This window comes from Schistocerca cancellata, chromosome 1 (genome assembly GCF_023864275.1).
Source record: "Schistocerca cancellata isolate TAMUIC-IGC-003103 chromosome 1, iqSchCanc2.1, whole genome shotgun sequence".
Taxonomy (NCBI): domain Eukaryota; kingdom Metazoa; phylum Arthropoda; class Insecta; order Orthoptera; family Acrididae; genus Schistocerca; species Schistocerca cancellata.
Window position 1 is genome coordinate 888,756,964 of NC_064626.1, and position 22,158 is coordinate 888,779,121.

General features: G+C 37.2%; 1 protein-coding gene across 1 annotated transcript in view; it reads right to left on the bottom strand.

The window, feature by feature from the left end:
• LOC126190765 (cadherin-87A) overlaps positions 1–22,158 on the bottom strand; it is a 699,820-nt gene that overhangs the window by 112,559 nt on the left and 565,103 nt on the right. Inside the window, exons 17-20 of the mRNA XM_049931292.1 lie at positions 20,947–21,070; positions 11,164–11,355; positions 8,378–8,475; positions 7,585–7,740 (exon numbers count right to left, since the gene is read on the bottom strand). Of these exons, the coding sequence (XP_049787249.1) occupies positions 7,585–7,740; positions 8,378–8,475; positions 11,164–11,355; positions 20,947–21,070 (570 nt within the window). The remainder of the gene's footprint in view (positions 1–7,584; positions 7,741–8,377; positions 8,476–11,163; positions 11,356–20,946; positions 21,071–22,158) is intronic.

Genomic DNA, 22,158 nt, shown 5'->3' on the forward strand with positions numbered 1-22,158 from the left:
ATTGTGTTCAGTTATGTAGTGTTGTGTGTGTGCATGGTCTGTGTTAACAAAAGAGTGACAGCTGTCAAACAGCTTCTGTCCCAACTGTCGCGGGTGCTGTGTTTCATAATATGTTTCATATTCTTTGTACTGCTGGTTCCTTGACATTTGGAATTTTATATAATTTTGTTCATTCCATGTTTTTATGTTTTCTCCAGCCTCTCAGGGAGACAGTGTCAATTACTGTTTCTCTGTTTCCTCTTTTCCTGAGTTATATACACAATCAGAACATTTCATCTGTGATTTACACACACACACACACACACACACACACACACACACACACACATCCATCCGCACATACACAGACACAAGCAGAAAATGTCTGCTTGTGTCTGTGTCTAAGGTAAGTCTTTCCGCTCCCGGGATTGGAATGACTCCTTACCCTCTCCCTTAAAACCCACATCCTTTCGTCTTTCCCTCTCCTTCCCTCTTTCCTGACAAAGCAACCGTTTGTTGCGAAAGCTTGAATTTTGTGTGTATGTTTGTGTTTGTTTGTGTGTCTATCGATCTGCCAGCGCTTTTGTTTGGTAAGTCTCATCATCTTTCTTTTTAGATATATTTTTCCCATGTGGAATATTGCCCTCTATTATATATATATATAAGGGGGGGGGGGAGGCAGCCAATAGGGTTTTTCCTGTGCAAGCTCGCAGAAGCACAGGTCAGATGGAGCACATACGTCCACAAGTTGCTAGCAATTTATGAAGTGATAAGAAATTTTTGACCATATGTGGAAGCAAAACCGTTCACCGTATATATGAATCATAAAGCAATAACTTTCATTTTTGGTAAAAAGAAAGACAGCTCCTTGAGGCAATACCAACAGCTGGAGTTCATCAGCCAATTCACAACAGATTCGAGGCACATTAGAGGAGCTGAGAAAGCAGTGGCCTTCTTTTGCATGCATTGGAGCTACCACACATAAGGTTGATTATGAGTAATTCATCAAAGCACAGGCCACTAAGGGACAATTGCAGGACCATTTAAAAAACAGCTCTACCAGACTGCAAAGATTAGATTAGATTAGATTAATTATTCATTCCATAGACCCATAAAAGAGGGAATCCTCCTGGGTGTGGAACATGTCAGATAAACACATTACAAAAATGTAATTAGAAAAACTTGAGTTTCATTAAGTTTCATTAATTTTAATGATCCTCAGCCAATAAACAGTAAAATTATGTACATGAATTAAATTTAAACTTCTAATTTTTACAGGTTTACTTCTTACACCTGCTTTCATTAAATCCATCATTCAGACATTTGCTAGTTTCTTGGCTATTACAACCAAGTATTGTCAAAAATTAAAGTAAATTATTCATTTCAGTAATTAAACACATATGGCCAGGAGGCAGGGGGGTGAAGGTTCAACTTTGATGTGATATGTCTCAAGATTGACCCAAACCTTTCATACCCTGAGGGGTTGCACAAAAAGTTATTTGATAGCAAAGCATAGCAAAGCTTGGTGTACCCTGGAATGAACACAAGCATGAAAGCCATGACTGAGGGATTCACAAGATCCAGCATTAAGGACTTCTGTAGGTGGGTGAGGGAGTACATATCATGCCAGCAATGCAAGGTGGGCAGACATGTGCATAAACAGGTCAGATAGTTTCCAGAGACAATAGACCAATTCTCACACTTACATTAAGATACTGAAGGAACACTTCCCACCTCTGATGGGTATCACTACTTGCTGATTGCCATAGATAAGCATATTCAATGAGCAAAGCAGTACTGACTGCAGATATATCAGCAGAAATGATGACAAGGACTTTTTTATTGACATACCATTAGGTAATAGGATGGTGGAGTGGTGGCACAGAACATTAAAGACCACACTCATCTGCCATGAAAACAGATGGACCTCTGTGCTGCTGCTAGCTTTGTCAGGCCTCTGAACTGCATGCAGAGCAGACGTTGGAGGTTCTATAGCAGAGATGGTATATGGAGAGACATCACACCTACCATCAGAGTTCTTTTCAGCATGCTGAGGAACAGAAAATGTAACTTTACCACATTTGCCTCAACAGGTGCAGAGTCATGTTGCAAAGTTTGCCCAACTCCAGCATCGCATTATGGAGATAACAACATTTTCATCCACAATGATTTGTAAACATGCTTGCACATTATGCCATGGACAAATGCAGTACACCTCCCTTTGCAACCATCATACATCAGGCTGTATGAAATATTACAACAAGATGAGCATACTTTTTGCGTACAGTGTAACAGCAAGCAGCAGATGGTGTCAACAGAACATGTGAAAGCAGTTTATATTCTCACATCAGATGATGAGGCAGTTCAAGAGGATCAGACAGAACTGGCACCCTGTACAGGGTGCAGAAGGAGAGAAGCAAGCAGAGGAAACATAGCTGCTGACCCTCCAGACAAGCCAACAGGCAACAATAGAGACTCCAATAATTCATAGCAGGGAAAGGGGAGGTGTGCATTTCATTCCAGGAGCCCCACTCTACTGCTAAAGGGCTGTGTGAGAATCAGCAAAAAAACACCTGCAAAGTGATTTTTGTACACTTTGGGTCAGAGACCACTGTTAATGTTGTTTGCTCTTTGGGATAATTAATTACTATTTGTTTGTTGCTAACTTACAGTTATGAAGTTTTTGAGAGAGATTAAAATGTTACTGCAGAATAGTAGCATGATAGCTTTATTCATTATGTTACGCATCAAGCAAGAGGGCTACAGTATCACTTAGGACTTTTTCACAATTAATTTGGGTAAATCAGAGTTATGATATCTTAAACAATACAGAAAATACCTGAAGCAGACAGCTTAGATGAATCACACTAATTTTAAAGACAGATGTTTTAAAAAATGATGTAGGTAAATTGCTAAACATATTGTAATAATAGAAGGAAACATTCCACGAAGGAAAAATATACCTAAAAACAAAGATGATGTGACTTACCAAATGAAAGTGCTGGCAGGTCGACAGACACACAAACATACACACAAAATTCAAGCTTTCGCAACAAACTGTTGCCTCATCAGGAAAGAGGGAAGGAGAGGGAAAGACGAAAGGATGTGGGTTTTAAGGGAGACGGTAAGGAGTCATTCCAGTCCCGGGAGCGGAAAGACTTACCTTAGGGGGAAAAAAGGACGGGTATACACTCGCACACACACACACATCCATCCACACATATACAGACACAAGCAGACATATTTCAATATGTCTGCTTGTGTCTGTATATGTGTGGATGGATATGTGTGTGTGTGCGAGTGTATACCCGTCCTTTTTTCCCCCTAAGGTAAGTCTTTCCGCTCCCGGGACTGGAATGACTCCTTACCCTCTCCCTTAAAACCCACATCCTTTCGTCTTTCCCTCTCCTTCCCTCTTTCCTGATGAGGCAACAGTTTGTTGTGAAAGCTTGAATTTTGTGTGTATGTTTGTGTTCGTCTGTGTGTCTGTCGACCTGCCAGCACTTTCATTTGGTAAGTCACATCATCTTTGTTTTTAGGTATAAACATATTGTAAAAATCATACAGTGTGTGAAAGGCGAACTCTGAAAGTATTTTTAGTATTTAATGTAATTTAGAAGTTGGGCCGACAGAAGAGCAAAACACCTTTCATATAAGAATAGACTCTAATAATTATATTACCTAAACATCATATTAAGTTATCGTTGAGCCAAATTGTATCCCTGTGTAACAACTTGTTTACAACTTTGTATTTTTGACTAGAGTGGTCCAATGAAGGCCATAAAATAAATTATCTAGTCTAATAATCTTAGAAGTTAATTGGAAAACTGCTGACAGGGGCACCACTGACCACAGTTGCTGAAAATGGTGGTGAACCAGACAGAGAAAGCATCTGATGTGCCAGAATTTGCCCATTGCCAACTGGTAGTGAGGATGCAAAAAGCTTTTGTAATGAGTGTGAAAAGAGTCTTCCATGGCATGTTTCACAAGACGCTGCCAGTTTACAACAGTGTACTGATATGACACAATAAATCTGAGATGTTATGAATACCCACAAGGTCTACTTATTGATTTAGTGCAGAACTGAATAGTCCTCAGTCAACAATGTAGAAAATTCTTCATGAAAAATTGAGAATGTAGTCACACAAATTGTAGTTCCTGAAAGCCATAGGCCATGGCAACAAATTGCACCACCTGCAGTTCTGCATGAACATGCAGGACCGTCTTGGAAATGATAACCTTACAAGAAAGTTAATCTCCAGTGATTAAACCACTTTTAATCTTTCAGGAAATGTCAATCAATACAACACATGCATATTGAGGGCAAAGAATTCACATGCAGCTGTCAAACACATCTGGAATTCCAAGAAAGTTAACCTGTTCTATGCTGTGAGCAACGAAACAATCTACGGACCCTTTCTCTTCATTTACAGACCTGTCAATGGTATCACCTACCTCTACATGCTGCAAATGTGACTCACGCCACAACTTGAATTGTTAGCTGGGATTTCATTTTTCAACAAGATGACACTCCTCCATATTTCCACAATTGTGTGCAAGATTACCTGAATGTTATATTGCCATATCATTGGATAGGCCATGCTGCGGCCACTGACCTACTGCTACTCAAGTGGAAGCCATGGGCACTGGGCTTGAGATCTTGTGATTTTTTTCTTGTGCATTTCCATCAAAGATAGAGTTTATGTTCCAGCTCTACCACAGAACTTCTTAAAGACTCTTGACGGAACATCATAACAGGTTTTCATACCATCAATTGTGATGTGATGGTTCGGGTACAGGCAGACTACTGATTACATCTATGCCATGTGACAAAAGGGTGGACACACAGAACATGTAAACATTGTGAAAAAGCTTTGAGAGTTTCGCTTTACATGCTGTATCATTTTTTATGTTGTTCTTGGCCATTTATCTGTACTGATTTCATGAACTGTTTTATGGGCTTTATGTATTTGTTATTTACTGTACCTCATTTATCTACATCGTTGCTTCTTATTTAAAGCTGAATATCTGATTTTATAATTCTAAGAAATGTAACAGTTTTCATGGCTTGTTCAGTATCAGGAAGGAAATCAAGACACGTTTTTATGTAGGAAACACCCTCAGAAACCCAATGAATATATAAATTCATCACATAGGTAAGAACATTAAATCATTCAATGAAGTTTAAGATACAGCTTCGGATATGAAACAGTAATATAATCTTCAGTAGATTAATAAATGTATAAAAGAGATATAAGATGCAACAACTGTAGAACATGGCACATTTTGTAAGTTTAGTTATTCTAATACTGTTATTTCTGACATTTATAAAAATTTGATGGTTCCATGTAAGGAAATGCAAATAAAAATAAATAAATTCTCGGGATTCATGTGTTATCTGTTGTGCATTTATGATAGGCAACACTTTATTTTAATTTTTGGAACAATGGGTCATTATTTGGGCAGAAGAAAGGAAATAAGAATTTGGAAAAGTTAGCAGAAATTAAGTCGGGTGATGCTGAGGGTATTAGATTAGGAAATGAGACACTTAAAGTAGTAAAGGAGTTTTGCTATTTGGGGAGCAAAATAACTGATGATGGTCGAAGTAGAGAGGATATAAAATGTAGACTGGCAATGGCAAGGAAAGCGTTTCTGAAGAAGAGAAATTTGTTAACATCGAGTATAGATTTAAGTGTCAGGAAGTCATTTCTGAAAGTATTTGTATGGAGTGTAGCCATGTATGGAAGTGAAACATGGACGGTAAATAGTTTGGACAAGAAGAGAATAGAAGCTTTTGAAATGTGGTGCTACAGAAGAATGCTGAAGATTAGATGGGTAGATCACATAACTAATGAGGAAGTATTGAATAGGATTGGGGAGAAGAGAAGTTTGTGGCACAACTTGATCAGAAGAAGGGATCGGTTGGTAGGACATGTTCTGAGACATCAAGAGATCACCAATTTAGTATTGGAAGGCAGTGTGGAGGGTAAAAATTGTAGGGGGAGACCAAGAGATGAATACACTAAGCAGATTCAGAAGGATGTAGGTTGCAGTAGGTACTGGGAGATGAAGAAGCTTGCACAGGATAGAGTAGCATGGAGAGCTGCATCAAACCAGTCTCAGGACTGAAGACAACAACAACAACAACAGCAGAAAGCATTTTAAAGAAAGAAATAAGTCATTCAGATAATACCAAGACATAATTCCGGAATTGTGAAGCATACTATTACAATGGAATCAGATAATACTGGACTATGGAAGACAGCCGAGCAGAGGAGAAGAAAACTACAATATTACTTTCAGGATAGTTGTGTGATTGAAAAGTTTATTGGAATAACTCAGTATTGGACAGTTACATAAAATTAACAATGAGGAAGAGAGGCTGTTACAAATGTCTTAGATTATTGATATGATGAAAACTATGAAAATTAAAATACTAAAGAATTAGAATGAGCAAAACTTATGATGACTGAAAATTTTGCTTATATGCTGTTCTTACCTCCAGCTTTTAGATATTGCATGAAAGACATAACAATTCCAAAGAGGGTGTTATTGCAAGTTTGGATGGCTTATTCCACATCTGCAGCCACAATATGCAAATCACTTTGACGTGTATGGCAGAGCGTACTTCCAACTGAATCATATATTAGGGTTTCTTACGCTTCCATTTATGTGTGGCCCATTGGAAGAATGACTGTTTATATGCCGCTGTGCATGGAACAGTTTGTCTAATCTCTTCTTTGTGATCCCAGTGGGAATGTTACATATGTGACTGCAGTATAACCCTCAACAGCAGTTCTTGAAACTTTGCATTTAGCTTCTGTGGGATGGCTGATGTCTGTTTTCAAGCATCTGCCAGCTGAGCATTTTTCAGTATTTTTGTGATGCTCTCTAGTGGGTCAAACAAACCTGTGACCTATTTAGGACAGGTCTCACAAATGTGAGCAATATTCTGGGATTTTTTTTTAAAAAAAGAGCATATTTGTGCTATCAGTTGTACAATTGTGTTCATCCTCTATCAGTTTAAACTATTACAGTCATGTTCACAGGAGAAAATCAATATACTTTTTCCCGTGAAGATAATTCTAATAACCAAAACCGGTAAAGAATAAACACACAATTGTACATTTGATGGCACAAATATGCTTTTTTTTTTTTCAAAATATCTGACAGCTGTAGACAATCAATTATGAAAAGTTCTATTCTGGAATGAGTCACATAAGTTTTCTGCAAGGAATTTCCTTTCTCAAAATGTGTATCATCTTCTGTCTTTTCTCATATAGAAGTGGTCAATATTGCTGAACATATATGACTCCCATAATTCCAGCTGTTATCAGTCACAAGCCTAGCTGACCTGATTATGTAAGCCATAACCGTCTTTTACCTGTGGTGATACTGACCATTAAATTTTGTTTCCTATCCCTGAGAAACATTCTGCCCAGAAAATATCAGCATTCTTTAACCAAATTCTTTATTGATGAAGTAGTAATTGTTTTAATCAGTGTGTATTTGAGAGACAAGGCAACTGTGTGTAGCAATAAAAATATTGTAACATCCTTATCTCTTGTTCAAAATTCACACTTGGGCACCCCTCCTCTATGATACCTTGAAAGCATTATTCTGCTCCACTTGTTTCCCATTCCAATCGACAGCTGTAATTGGCTCTGCAATTTCAAAATTGAGTGCATCTGAGCTATTGACGTCTGGATCCCGAGCTTGTAAGGTGTAAAATATAGTACCAGGAACTGCATCTTCTGAGATCTGAAATGACACAGTAATTGAAAAATTAATGGATAAATTGGAATGCAGGAGTCAAACATTAGTACTATGAGCTACATTAAGGCAGTGGGGAAACCATGCTTAAAAGAGAATGGATTAAAACTGGCAACAACATGGAATTGTTAAAAGTCAAATCTCAAGTTTTTTTCTACATGTAAATTCCTTAGTCAAGAGTTACAAGATCAAAATAAAAGAGAGAAATACAGCATAGATACAAAGATATCACAGGTACAAAAGGCAGGGCTATATCACCTAGGGTCCAAGTTAGCCTGGAATGATTCTGAGAAGAGACTATTACACATCTAGGAGATAAAACTGTAAAAAAAAAACCTGAGGTCCTTCCTTAATTTTTAAATTATTGTTTTTAGAATTGCTGGAGAAATCAGAAACAATGAAACCCATCAGAGGGTACATTATAATCAGAAATGAACATAAACTTCTAGTAGATTTCCTGTAAAGTTCTCTACAGTATCCTCTTTCTTAAACCCATCTGTTTTATATCTTTATATGTCATGATTAAGGAACAGGAAACTCTGCATTTTCTTCTTGGAGATGAGTATGATCCATATCCAATGAAATGGTATTATGGCACATTTGAAACTGCTTACACAAAACTTACCTCTGCCCTTTGTGTTGAAGGTTCAAAAAATGGATCTCTATCATTGCTATTTATGATACTGATGGTCAGAGTTGTGGTTCCTGTAAGTGCAGGTGTACCTAAAATATATGAAACAAAAATCAGTCATAGCTTCACACAAAAGAAAATCTGCAGCAGAGAAAAGGACACAACTTCTAGAAGATGGGTACTAATGCTGTATTACTTGTTTATGTACTTTGTCCTTAATAATTCTGAAAATTAAACACTACTAAGCCAGTATCAAGGCATACTGAAAGTCATAATAAACATTTTATTCCAGAATCAAGTGTACCTGTAGATGAATTTACTCTTAAGGGCTCAGTTCAAAAAAATTCCGAAACATTCATAATTTCACACCAATGCTGTGCTGGAGTGAAATGTTGTTGGCATCCCTACACACAACTGTGTTTAATGTGTAACTACTGGAAGTTTCATTGTTGTATGTCCGTTAGTTATTGTTCAGTACTGTATGGAGGAGACTGTTGTGTCGCACAGTTTGTGAATTTTGAGATGGCAGAGTTAGTGGAGCAATGTGTCGGCATTAAACTTTGCATAAAACTCAAGAAAACCTTTACAGAGACACACCAAATGATGCAAGAAGCCTATGGAGATGAGTGTTTAAACCGTACTTGGTGTTACAAATGATTCACACAGTTAAAAATGGCCAGAAGGAAGTTAAAGATGACCCTCGTTCAGAACACTCTTCGATGTCTACCTAGATGCTCATGTCAGAAATGTCAATGAAATTGTGCATGCCAATCAAAGACTGACTGCCTGAGAGACTGCAGAAAAATGTAACATTTCAGTTTGCTCATGTCATGAAATCCTGACACAGCATCTTGGAATGCACTGTGTTTCCACAAAGTTCCTTCCACAGCTCATGAGTCAGGAACAGAAAGACCTTTGCCTTGCAATCTGTGACGAGCTTTAGGATCACACAAAAGAGAATGAAGTGTTTCTTAAGAGAATCATAAGTGATAATGAGGTGTGGTTCTACAGTTATGATGTTGAGACCAAGGTTCAATCTTCACAATTCGTCTTTTCAAAGATAAAAGAAAAAAGCTCATCAGGTCAGGTCAAATGTCAAAGACATTATGATAGTTTTCTTTCACTTTGAAGGATTAGTTCATCATGAATCCGTGCCACAGGGACAAACTGTTAATCAATGGTTCTATATTGATGTGTTATAATGCCTGTTTGAAAATGTGAGAGGAAAACGGCCTGAAATGTGGTGAAACAGTTCATGGCTCTTGCCTCGCGATAATGCACCCGCACATTCATCCCTGTGCAGCCCCATCCTCCATACTCTGCAGGCCTGACTTCTGTCTTATTTCCAAAGTTGAAAATCCTGTTGAAAGGATGAAGATTTGCAACAATGGACAAAAGAAAATTTGCAGACAGCACTTCACGCGATCCAGCAAGAGGCATACCAAAACTGCTACTAAAGTGGAAACCACATTCGGAGCAGTGTATCAATAATGGAGCAGAGTATTTTGAAGGAGACCATGTCCAATAAGTAAAAGGTAAACATTCAATTCAATAGTGAGCAAACAAAAAATAATTGAAGCAGCATGTTTGAAAGATTAAAAGCAAATATGTCTAATACATAAAATTGGTGACAACAACTATATTTGGAAAACTTTTACATGCCTGGGATGCTAAGTTGGGTGTTAGAAATAGGAAAATCATCCAGTTTATAGACCAGTGTGAAGCGCATCCTCAAAATACATTGTATCTATGTAATACAAACAGTGCTTTTTCCCCCTAACTGTTACAGTCACCTTCACACACTCGACCAAGTTATTACAAAAGGCCAGAAACAAAATACAAGAAGGTTCCTGTACAGAAGACACTGGTCTGTCTTCATATTACAATGAGAAAGGTAACAACCTTGGATGCTATACAATTTGTAGGAAGTGCTGGGATTCGGTGCACAAAACCAAAATCTCAAACTGCTTCAAGAAGGCTGACTTTCATCAGATACTTACAGAAGACATCACATGAGAAAAAAAAGGAAATGCAGCTGAACAATGGCAGCAAATAACGTGGCAAGAAGAAAACATTGACTACCTTAGGTTCAATGCACATGTTGAATGTGATGCAGGTGTTGCCATCTGTCAGTCAATGACTGTTGGTGAAGTATTACAGGAACATATAGCAGAGGAACAAAAAGAAAGATGAGAATGAATCAGAACCTTTGTTCATTCCTACAATATCACAAGCCGTTGAAGCAATGAACACAGTTAATGTGCAACATATTCATACAGCAACATACAGAAAGCATATAACTCTGAATGTGTGCTTCTACAAGATTCAAAATCTGTTGCTGTGTTTCTTCAAGTGACAAGTAAAAACTGATAATTTTTCAGACACATGTACACATTCTTATTGTGACACAAAGAAATAAATTTTGCATGTTATTCTTAATCTGCTATAATACTTTTATTAACTATTAATCTTTGAATTTATAAATTCATGGGAAAAATAAAAGTGAAAGATTACAATTTCTCATTATACTCAATAACCGTGCTTCAGGCCAAAGACAGAAACCAAAATTAAAACTTCTAAAACAACCACAAGTAAACCATTGTTCTTTATTACAAATTTACCAGTCTTAATGTGCTGTCAATGTGCCTAGAAAAAATCATATTCTGTGCTTAATAAATATGAATAAGAAATTTATGTTTTTATCATTTCAGTAAATAGTTTAAAGAATAGTATGAGAAAAACAATAAGAACCCTGCATTTCAGTTAATCACTATGCTTACCTCCATCTATTGCTATTATTTCAATGTTGTATAGGCTTCTTCTATCATAATCTAACTTCTTTGTTACTTTGACCAGCCCACTGTCCTCTTCAATTTCAAAATCATCAAATGCTCCTTTCTGCACACGATACTTTATCTGTGCATTAACACCTGAGTCTGCATCACTTGCATGTGTGGTCTCAATGCTTGTTCCTGTGTGAAAATATATTGCAACAGAGTTAAGAAATAAACTCCTTAAAACATATTCCCACATTTTGAGAATTTATATTGGAGAAACATTAATAATTCCCACATTTTGAGAATTTATATTGGAGAAACATTAATCAAGAAACTTATTTATATATTTACTTTTATATTTCTATTCTGAAACTGCTTTATGGTATGTAGGGTTAACAATAAATCGATATCATTAGATACCCCTAGCCCCATTTTTATTCAGTCTACAAATGGCAGGAAAAACGACTGTCAGTATATCTCTATGTGGGTCAGTAGATCTCTCTAATTTTATCATGATAATCATTCCACAATAATCACCTATCAGAAAAGGAGTTTCAAAACCTTGAAAGCACTCCATTCTGTGATGCACAGCATTTCATTTTAGTGTCTATCAATTACAGTTTTGAATATAATGACTGACACTCACTCTGACATTCGTGAGGAAGATCTGGACAGCTCACAAGGAATAAGAACCATTAAAGTGACTGGTACTGCGCTGTAAAGCATCTGTACATCATACTTGTTGTCCTTTACATCACATATGATTAATGTAAAGAATAAGTTATGAAGAACTGAAAGATTTTTTAAGACACACAAGCTGTAATATGTAATAATAAACAAAAATGTATTCTAGCGACTAAGATGCAGTACCACTACTGTAATGGAACTGACCACTATGAGACAGTGGAAGTTTTCAGAACTACCAACATTGGTACTAAATAAAGTGCATATGTGTGGTGTTTGTGATAGGGAGCAGTTGAAATGGTTAGCAGGCAATATTTGTTTGTAGGTTCAGAAGGAGAAAGTTATGAAGTGGTTCCCTGTTCATTATCATTTAGTGTCATGTAAGCTATGGAAGAAGGTTCACTTAGTAAAAATTCCTTGCAGATTTGCATTGTGGGCTAGATTCATAAAATGTTGATCCCTAGTGAGCAGTAGACTTCCATGAGTACGTGGAAAAATGGGTATGATAAATCAAAGAAAGTACATGAATATATTATGGATGCTATAAAATATTATACATATAAAAGTTCACTTTGAATAAATATTTGTGTAGAATGTTGATGTGCAAGGCAAAATTTGCCAATAACCCCTGATTCCTTAAAGAACTGTACTCACATGTATAAAACAGCTTCAGGCATCTGATTACAAATACTTTACTGCATTATATATTTGACAATATGTATATTTGGCAATATGTACAGTGTGTTGGAAATAGAGTTAGTAGTGAAGAAGTAGAAATTAAAACATCATGACTGATGTTGATGTTTTACTGCATGCCAATTTATGTAAAAGCTAATGTTTTCACACATCTAAATGTTTATGAGGTCATATCTCCTGAACTATGTGTTGTACAATGATATTATTTTGCAGTTACATTCAGTAATATATGTGGGTATTGTCTGCAAACTGTGTTGCAAATAGTGTCAGTAGCAAAAAAGTATTAAGTAATCACACCTGATGCATTAACAGCAAAAATGTCTGATAATTTTTTTTTCAACATTTTGTGTGTGCGTTTGGAGGGGGGTCAGTGAGAAAGATTGTCAGCGAGAAAAAGTTTCATAAAGGTTTGAAATTATGTCTGAAGTTTATTGGAAGTTCATAAGTGCTCTCATTCTCAAATACTGGATGAATAAAGCCCAGGTGTTAGTGCACTGTCAGAAATGCAGCCCAAGACAAACATGGTTTTTAAATTTAATACCTGTCTTATTGTGTTAAACTTTTAACATATGGTTATACCTCGTAATGAGTAGATTATGACAATATATTGAATTTTCAAATTTGGTCAGTAACTATGCTGCCCCTTGCAGCTGTTCGACAGTTGTAACTGGTGCTGTGACAGGAGTTCCAGGGTCATCAACTGTAATCTTCAGGAATAAGTTCTAATTTTATCTACAATGAGAGTATAAACATGTACTGAACTGGAAACAACAAGATGCACATTACTGATAAATAAACTTTAAAGTCCTGTGTGGGTTTGAGATGACTTCTCCATCCCTACCAGTGAATAAACTGAGCTTTAGTTTATAGTCATTCTAAAATTTTTGATTAAGAATTAAAGTGATCAGACTACTGAAGAGTAATTTGAAAACAATTCTTGAACTAAAGATTGAATGGAAGATTGACAGAAGTGTTGAGAAGGATAATATATTTCTCCCACTGCTATTCAATTAGAGTTTTGATAACATATTCTGAGAAGGTTCATTGATATAAAAGTGATGCAAGAATAAATAGAACCATAAAAAACACATCCAGCTGTGCAGATGAAACCACACCTGCAACTGACAATCTTAGTAACCTATAGTCCTTGCTTATCAAAACCAATAACAAGACCTTAACATCAATGTTGAAAAGACAAAACCCATTGTTTACAGCGGCAAAATCACAAAAAAATATTGTTACAGTTGAAATGTCAGCTAATTGAGGGAAAGAGTCCTTTCAAGTGTCTGGGATATGGCCCCATACTTAGAAATCTGAGCCAAAATGAAGCAACATGAGCAAACTTCAACAAAATGATATTGGTTTGATGTAGCTCTTGATGCTAGTCTATCCTATACAGGCTTCTTCATCTCTGCATAACTAAAGTAACATACATCTATTTGAACTTGCGCACTGCATTCAAGCCTTGACCTCTCTCTACAACTTTTACCCGCCACTCTTCCTTCCATTATCAAACTATTCAACTAATCCCTTCTTTCAGTCAATTTGTGCCATATATTTCTTTTCTCCCCTGTTTGTTTCAGTATCTCCTAAGTTTTTACTCAATATAATCACCTAATCTACAGCATACTTCTGTAGCAATAGACTGAAAATCTTCTTCTTGTCTGAATTGCCTATCATCCATATTTCACTTCCATGCAAGGCTATGCTCTCTATAAATACCTACAGAAAAGATTTTCTAACACTTACATTCATATCATATATTAATACAATCCTCTTTTTCAAAAATGCTTTTCTTGCTATTGCCAGTCTGCATTTTATATCTACTCTACTTTGCCCATCATCAGTTATTTTGCTGCCCACACAGCAAAACTCATCTTCTACTTTTAACATTTCATTTCCTAATGTAATTCACTCAGTCTTATCTGATTTAATCTGACTACACTCCATTATCCTTGTTTTACTTTTGCTGATGTTCATCTTACAACCTACCTTCAAGCTGAGACATTCCATTGAACTGCTCTTCCAAGTACTGAGGTGTATCTAACAATATTACAGTGCCATTGGCAAATCTCAAAAATTTTATTTCTTGCCCCTGAACTTTAGTTCCCTTTCCTAATTGCTCCTTGGTTTCTTCACAGCCTGCTGAATTTAAAGGTTGAATAACATCAGAGATAGGTTGCAACCATGCCTCACTCACTTCTCAACTACAGCTACCCTTTCATTCCCTTCAACTTTTACATCTGCAGTCTGGTTATAAAGAAACTTTTAGTCCCTGTATTTTGTCTCTAGTTCTTTCAAAATTTCAAAGTGTTGTCCAGTCCACATTGTCAAAACCTTCCTCTGAACCTACAAATGTTACAGAAGTAGGGTTGACTGTCTTTTACTTATCTTGTACGATAAGTCGTTGGGTCTGTATTGCCTCCTGTGTTCTTACATTTCTGTGGAACACAAACTGATCATCCCCAAAGGTCAGCCAATACCAGTTTTCCCATTCTTCCATTAATAATTTGTGTATCAATCAATGGAAAATCCAGGATGGAATGTAACAATATTGTGAATATATGTGTCAATATTTTGCAACCAGAAGCATCTTATGGTTCAGTAATATTCTCAACTGTTGGCATCTGCCTTCTTTGGAAACAGAATTATTACATTCTTCCTTAAGTCTAAGAGTATTTTGCCTGTCTCATATCTTGCACACTTATTGAAATAGATTTGTCATGGATGCCTCTCTCAAGGATCTCAATAGTTCTGTAGTAATCACTTACTCCAGGGACTTTGTTTTCACTTAGGTCTTCCAGTGCTCTATCACATTCTTCTTCCAATATCATATCTCCCATCTCTTCTTCACCTACTTCCTCTCCTCTTTCTGTAATATCGTTCTCCAGTTTGTTTGTCTTATCTAGATCCTCTATATGTTCCTTCCACCTTTCAGCTTTCCCTTCTTTACTTAATATACGGTTGCCATGTGGACTCTGGACATTCATACAATTGCTTCCCTTTTAACAAAGGTCTGTTTGATTTTCCTATAGGTCGCATATATCTTTCTTCTAATTATGCATACTTCTACAATCTTGCATTTGTCCTCTAGCCATTCCTGCTAAACCATACTTGCATTTTCTGATAATCTAACCAATTATTTGGATGTTTGTATTCCCTTTCATCTGCTTCATTTATTGTATTTTTATATTTTCTACTTTTGTCAATTAAATCCAATATCTCCTTTGATATCCAGTTGTTTCTGGATTTTTACCTACATTATCTTCTACTGTCTTCCCTATTTCATCTCTCAAAACTATCCATTCATCTTCTATTTTATTTCTTTTCCCTATTTCATTCCACTATTGCCTAATGGTCCATCTGAAACTCTCAACAACATGTGGTGTCTTCAATTTATCCATATCCCATCTCCTGAAGTCCCAACCTCTATGCGATTTCTTCAGTTTTAATTTGAAGTTCATAAGCAATAAACTGCGGTCTGTGTCCATATCTGCCGCAGAAACTGTCTTACAGTTTACAATCTGGTTTTTAAGTCACTGCCTAATATAATCAGTCTTAAACCTTCCAGAGTCCCAGATCTCTTTCACACATACAGTATTTTTTTATGACTGTTAAATCAAGTGTTAACAATGATTAAATTATGCTCTGTGCACAGTTCTACCAGATGGCTTATCCTTTCATTCCTCCCCCCCCCCCCCCCCCAGTCCAAACGTTATGAGTACATTTTTTCTCACCATCCATAAATCTTAAGATACTTCAAAATTGCTTGATGTAAGAGAAATTCTGACGTCAGCCAAAATCAGAAATTTAAACAAATCCATTGGCGAAAAATGAAAATTTGTGCCAGACTGGGACTCAAACCTGGATTTCTTGTTCTATGAGAGCACTATATATGTAGACTCCATCATCCATTATCCTCACTGTTTGCAGTTTCACTAGGAAAAGGTGTAGATTTTTGGAAAGTCACCCAGAACTGCGGGTCAGGGGAGACTTACCATACGGGATGAGAAAGAAAGACTGATTGTTTGGTGCTGCATCGGATGAGATTTGAAAAGCAGAGCGCTTATAAAAGGAAGACAGGGTAATATGCAAGACAGAGATTACTACTAAAACATCATGCACGAGTTAATAATAGTGAGAAGCTAAGTGCATTGTACGCAACAGAGGTGGGAGGGGACGGTGAAAAATAGATGAGAAAGGCAATGAATGATGTTGAAAACTAAAATGGATTGAAGCAAAGGGTAGTTACAGTGAAGAAAAGCTGAGATGGAAGAAATTAATGTAAATTAAAGCAGGTGGGTGGAGAGAATCAAGGACTTGTTGTAGTGCTAGGTCCCACCTGTGGAGTTCTGACAAACTGGTGTCTGGGGGGAGAACCCAGATGGCACGTGTGGCGAAACAGGTCACAAATGTCATGCAGCTTCAGGGCTTCCTCTGCAACAGGGGATACTGATAATTGCCAGTGTATATCCTCTGCCTATGCCCATCCATCCTAACTGATAATTTGGTGGTAGTCATATCGATGTAGAAGGCTGAAGAGCATTTACATAATAGCAGATATATGATGTGTCATTTCACAGGTGGCTCTCCCTTTGATAGTATATGTTTTGCCAGTTATAGGGCTATTATAGGTGGTGGTAGGAGTGTGCATAGGGCAAGTCTTGCAGTGGGGATGGTCGCAGGGTTAGGAGCCATAGGTTAGGGTGATGGGTGCAGAAGGAGCATAAGGTATGACAAGAATATTCCAGAGATTGTGAGGGTGAGTGGACAAAATTTCAGGAGGAATGGATCACATTTCAGGGCGTGGTTTTAGGGAGTCATAGCCCTGTCAAAGTAGCTGATTAACACATTCCAGACCAGGATAATATGTTTGCCTCAGATGCCAACACTGTATGGGAGGGAACGTTTGACATTCGGATGCAGACTCTTTATAGCGATACACCACCATTCTCACCTCCGTCTTCACCACACGTAATTACCCCACCAGCTTAGTTAAAAAGCAGATTTCCCAAGCCATCGTGACCAATCCTGGTACTGCTGATCCCTCCACAAAACAGCGTTGGAGCACACCACTAGTGACTCAGTATTTCAAAGACATCAACAAAATTTTCTCATCCGATTTCAATCCTCTCACATCTTATATCAAAAGTGATTAATCGAATTAAGCAGTGACTTGCAAGTGTTTTTTAAGCTGATAAACAGATGTTCTTTGACTGTCTATTCACAGTCTCCCTTGAAACTACATTAAAGGTGCTCAAGGGGGTAATGCTGCACACCATTTTCTTCTAAAATCTCTTTTATATACACTAAGCAATTCAAAAAGTTTTTATTGCTTTTTTGTAGATAACACATACAAGTGCCAAAGTGCAAAGGTAAAATAAAATAAATTGAGGCACTTAGAACCATAAGGGCCCAAAGCACAGACACAAAGTTTTGAGAAAAATATATATTTTTGAAAATCAAATTTGTAGGCAAACCACCAGTCTCATACGTTTGACTTGCTTTTTACCCACGTCTCAATGCCCTACTTTCCTATAAAAGAATAATGTACCCAAGTTATGTTATGAAACTTTAATTGATATTTAGGATCACTATTATTAATGTTAATCCACAAAATTTTCATGTATAGGCTAGTGGCAATAGTGTCTTTTTGACTGTTGTGTGGTTTGTAATTAATGTGAAACTAAAACCAGAACATAAAGAAGAGATGCTACATGTACCACTTACACAATTATGATGTATCTCAACACTTCATGGTCCTCATTACCATAATTTTTATTAGGTAGATTCCCTGGTTTCAGATAAAACTGTCCATTCACTTCAGGCATGAAATCTAGTAATTTTGTTAAGTCTATGTATTCAAGCTTGATCTAGTAGTTTTGATTCAATTTTATGTTTCCAAGTTGAAGTTTGCCTTCCAACTATGAATTTGGGCACTACGGTAGGTTTTGCAAGGCATCTAAAACTGTGGGGAAATAACAAATTGTGGTCTCCCTCACGGCGACTTAAATAGAATGGTGGCCTCCCATGACTCCAATGAAGAATATGCTACTTTCAACAACAGTTTATGACAACCGATTGAAAACTTCATCATTGTAAAATATCTGAAATGAACATTGTTACCATGAACATCAACTTCTGGTTTGGTAGTGAGGATGGTAACACTCTCATGGGTTCTGAAAACTATACATGGTTCACCATAAATCAACAAATGTCAAGAGAACACATACATGTTACTGTCTTCCATTTGATAATGGTGTGCTTTAAAACCTTATGGTTCTCAATAATTCAGTTACAATCATATTTGTGATGTCAAGTACGGATTCTGAAAACTATAGCTAGTTCACCATAAATCAACAGATGTCAAGAGAATGCATACATGTAATTATCTTCCATTTGACAATGGTGTGCTTTAAAACCTTATGGTTCTCAATGATTCAGATACGATCACTTGTGATATCAAGTAAGAAAGGCCTTCACAACTTGAATAAGTCAATAATGTGTTGGTCCTCATGCCTTATGCAATAAGTTATTCAGCTTGGCATTGATAGATGAGTTATTGGGTGTTCTCCTGAGGGACATTGTGCCAAATTCTGTCCATTTGGTGTGTTACATCATCAAAATCCCAAGCTTGCTGGAAGGCCCTGCCCATAATACTTCAAACGTTCTCAGTTGGGGAGAGATCTGGTGACCTTGCTGGCCACGGTAGGCTTTTGCAAGTGCAAAGGCAAGCAGTAGAAACTCTTGCAGTGTGTGGATGAGTCTTACTATGAAATGAAATGGCACCCAAACTATCACTCCTGGTTGTCGGGCATCTCCAGACACGTCTTCACAGGTCATCAGGACTCACTTCATAGTGGAACTCATCACTGAAGACAATTCTACTCAGTCAATGACAGTCCAGGCCAAATGTGCCCAACAACATTGCAAATGGGCTTGTTGGTGTACAAAGGTGAATGGTAGTCACAACAAGAGGTGCTATGATCTCAGGCCTATTTCTGTCTGTGAGCTGCCTATTAATGGTCCTTGTGGTCACTGAAGCTCCAGTTCACATGTCAGACTCACTCTGAGTAACTCACTGATGACTGCTTGATCCTCACATCCTCTCATCTGAATAGGTCAACCGCTTCTTTCTTGATGCTGCGTTCAGTCATGTTACACCCATCCCTGCCAACTTTGTTGAATAGTGGCACTGCTCCTAGTCAAATGTTGAACAATTTGTCAATTACTCCAACTGGCTTTTTGGGCCCAGCTACATAGCCTCTCAAATGCTGATATCTGTGTATATTGTTCATGCACTTTTCTGCGAGATGTGATTACTGTCCAACTGAGTACATGGAATGAAATTTACAAAGACGTTATGCCTTCATATCAACATGTCCCCTGTTTATTATCCTCACCACCTATGTGGTGAAATTGCACTGCACCATCACACATTCATCTATCAGCTGCCAAAGTTTATGATTTTGCATTTTCCCTCAATACCTGTATGAATATCAATTTGAACCACTTGCATAACTCCTTCATGATGCATCTATTTCCATTTTATAATTTTTTTGGCATCATGGTGCAAAATAAATGACTCTAATGAAATAAATAATTTAGTTTTTTGCAAACTGTCAATGAAGACTGCAACTATTTCAAATTTAATGAAATAACTCCTCACCCCTTCTGGCCTCACCTTCTGCTATCCCTTGTCCTCCACCTTCCTATCCCTTTCCCCACACCCACTATAGTACTACACATGACTTGTATCCTCCAAACACACACTCCATTTCTACTTCTCTCTTCTCGTCCTCAACCCCAAGTACAACCTTCTGATGCTGCTCCTAACAGTCCTATACTGGCCCCACTGCATTTCTGCACACTCCCACAGGCATCAGTAGCATCTGCTCCCACAACTACACTGTTATCCCTCCCTTTCTCTGCCCTACACCCCTTCTGTACCTCCACTACCCACCCCAACTAGACTGCTACTCAATTACAGTCACAGTTATGCAGTTATGCAGGATATGACAGAGGTCACGTGTGTGTGTGTGTGTGTGTGTGTGTGTGTGTGTGTGTGAGTTGAGCTTATGTGAATGTGTGCAAGTTTTCTACATCTGAGGAAGGACTTTGTCCAAAAGCTGAATATTTCTAGTATTCTTATCACCGTGCTTGCATGCAACTCAGTGAATGCTTTGTGTGGTGAGCAGCAATCTGTTCTTTCCATATTGTTGTAATTCCTCACTTCATTTGAAAATGAAAAAAGAATTGTACTGTAGACAGAAAGTTTTGGAGGAAATATAACGAGGATTGGGTGAGACAAGATCTGATAGAAAAAGGAACCGATAGTTTTTGAGATATGAGAAGTGAAACATGTAAATGGATTTCTATGCGTACATACATAATTTGTATTCTTACCTATGGGAGAATCTTCCTGTATTGAAGCAACATAACTCTCCCTCTCAAACACTGGGCTATTGTTGTTTACATCACGAACTGTAATACGCACTGTCGCTGTATTTGCAAATACTCCGTCACTAGCCTGAAATACATAATTTGTCATAATTGCTTAATACATCATAACTAATCACACACATATTTTGACATATGAATAACATATGAGGATAAGCAGGTAGAAGAGATTTCCCACATGAAACCCTAGAATTAAAACTTGGGGATCATATAACAGAACTGCTGAAACACTTAAATAAATTCGTAATATTAGGAAAGGATAGATGCTACTCACCATAAAGATGACCTGTTGAGTTGTGGACAGGCACAATAAATAGACTGTTACACATTATAGCTTTTGGCCAAAGCCTTCTTCAGCAAAGAAAACACACACCCATACACATTCACACAAGCAAGCAAACCTCACACACACATGAACACTACCACTGGCAGCTCCGACTGTAACCATGTTTTCATTGTGCCTGTCTGCAGCTTAACGCATCATTCTTACAGTAAGTAGAAATCTATCCTTTATCTAATATTACTGATATCCAACCAGGAGATTCCATTGTTTTAATAAATCTCTATTCACAATGCAAATGTTATAAATTTTTTTTTTAAATTGGCATACTTTGCTTATGTTCATTCCATGCTCTCATGTGGTATCATATATAACTCATCACATCAAACTGAAGTTTTCTTGTTCCAAAAGCACATAATGTTAATTCCTTGTAGTATGAATTCAAGAGTGTCTTGCACAGCCTGTTTGAAGAACTGGGTATAATACCAACTGGTTGTCAGAACATTTATTCCTTAATTAAGTTTGTCATAAGTAATACAAGCTCTCTCAAAGCAATAGCTCAATTCATTGAATCAATAGCTCAGTTCATTGAATCAATGTGAAGAATAAGAACAGTCTTCACAAAGATTTAATATCATTCACTTTAGCCAGAAAGGTGCCCATTATCCAATAACTCACACGTTGAATAATTCACCAGCAACCACAAAAAATTATGTACAAATAAAGTACTGTTTCAGAGGAGACTAAATGGTTTATTGGTGCCAAATCCCTCTACTCCACTCATGAATTTGATAGTAGAACCAAAACATACTTATTATTAATTGTAGATCTCACATAAAATGAATGTTACTAAGTGATAACTGACTTCAGCACAGTTT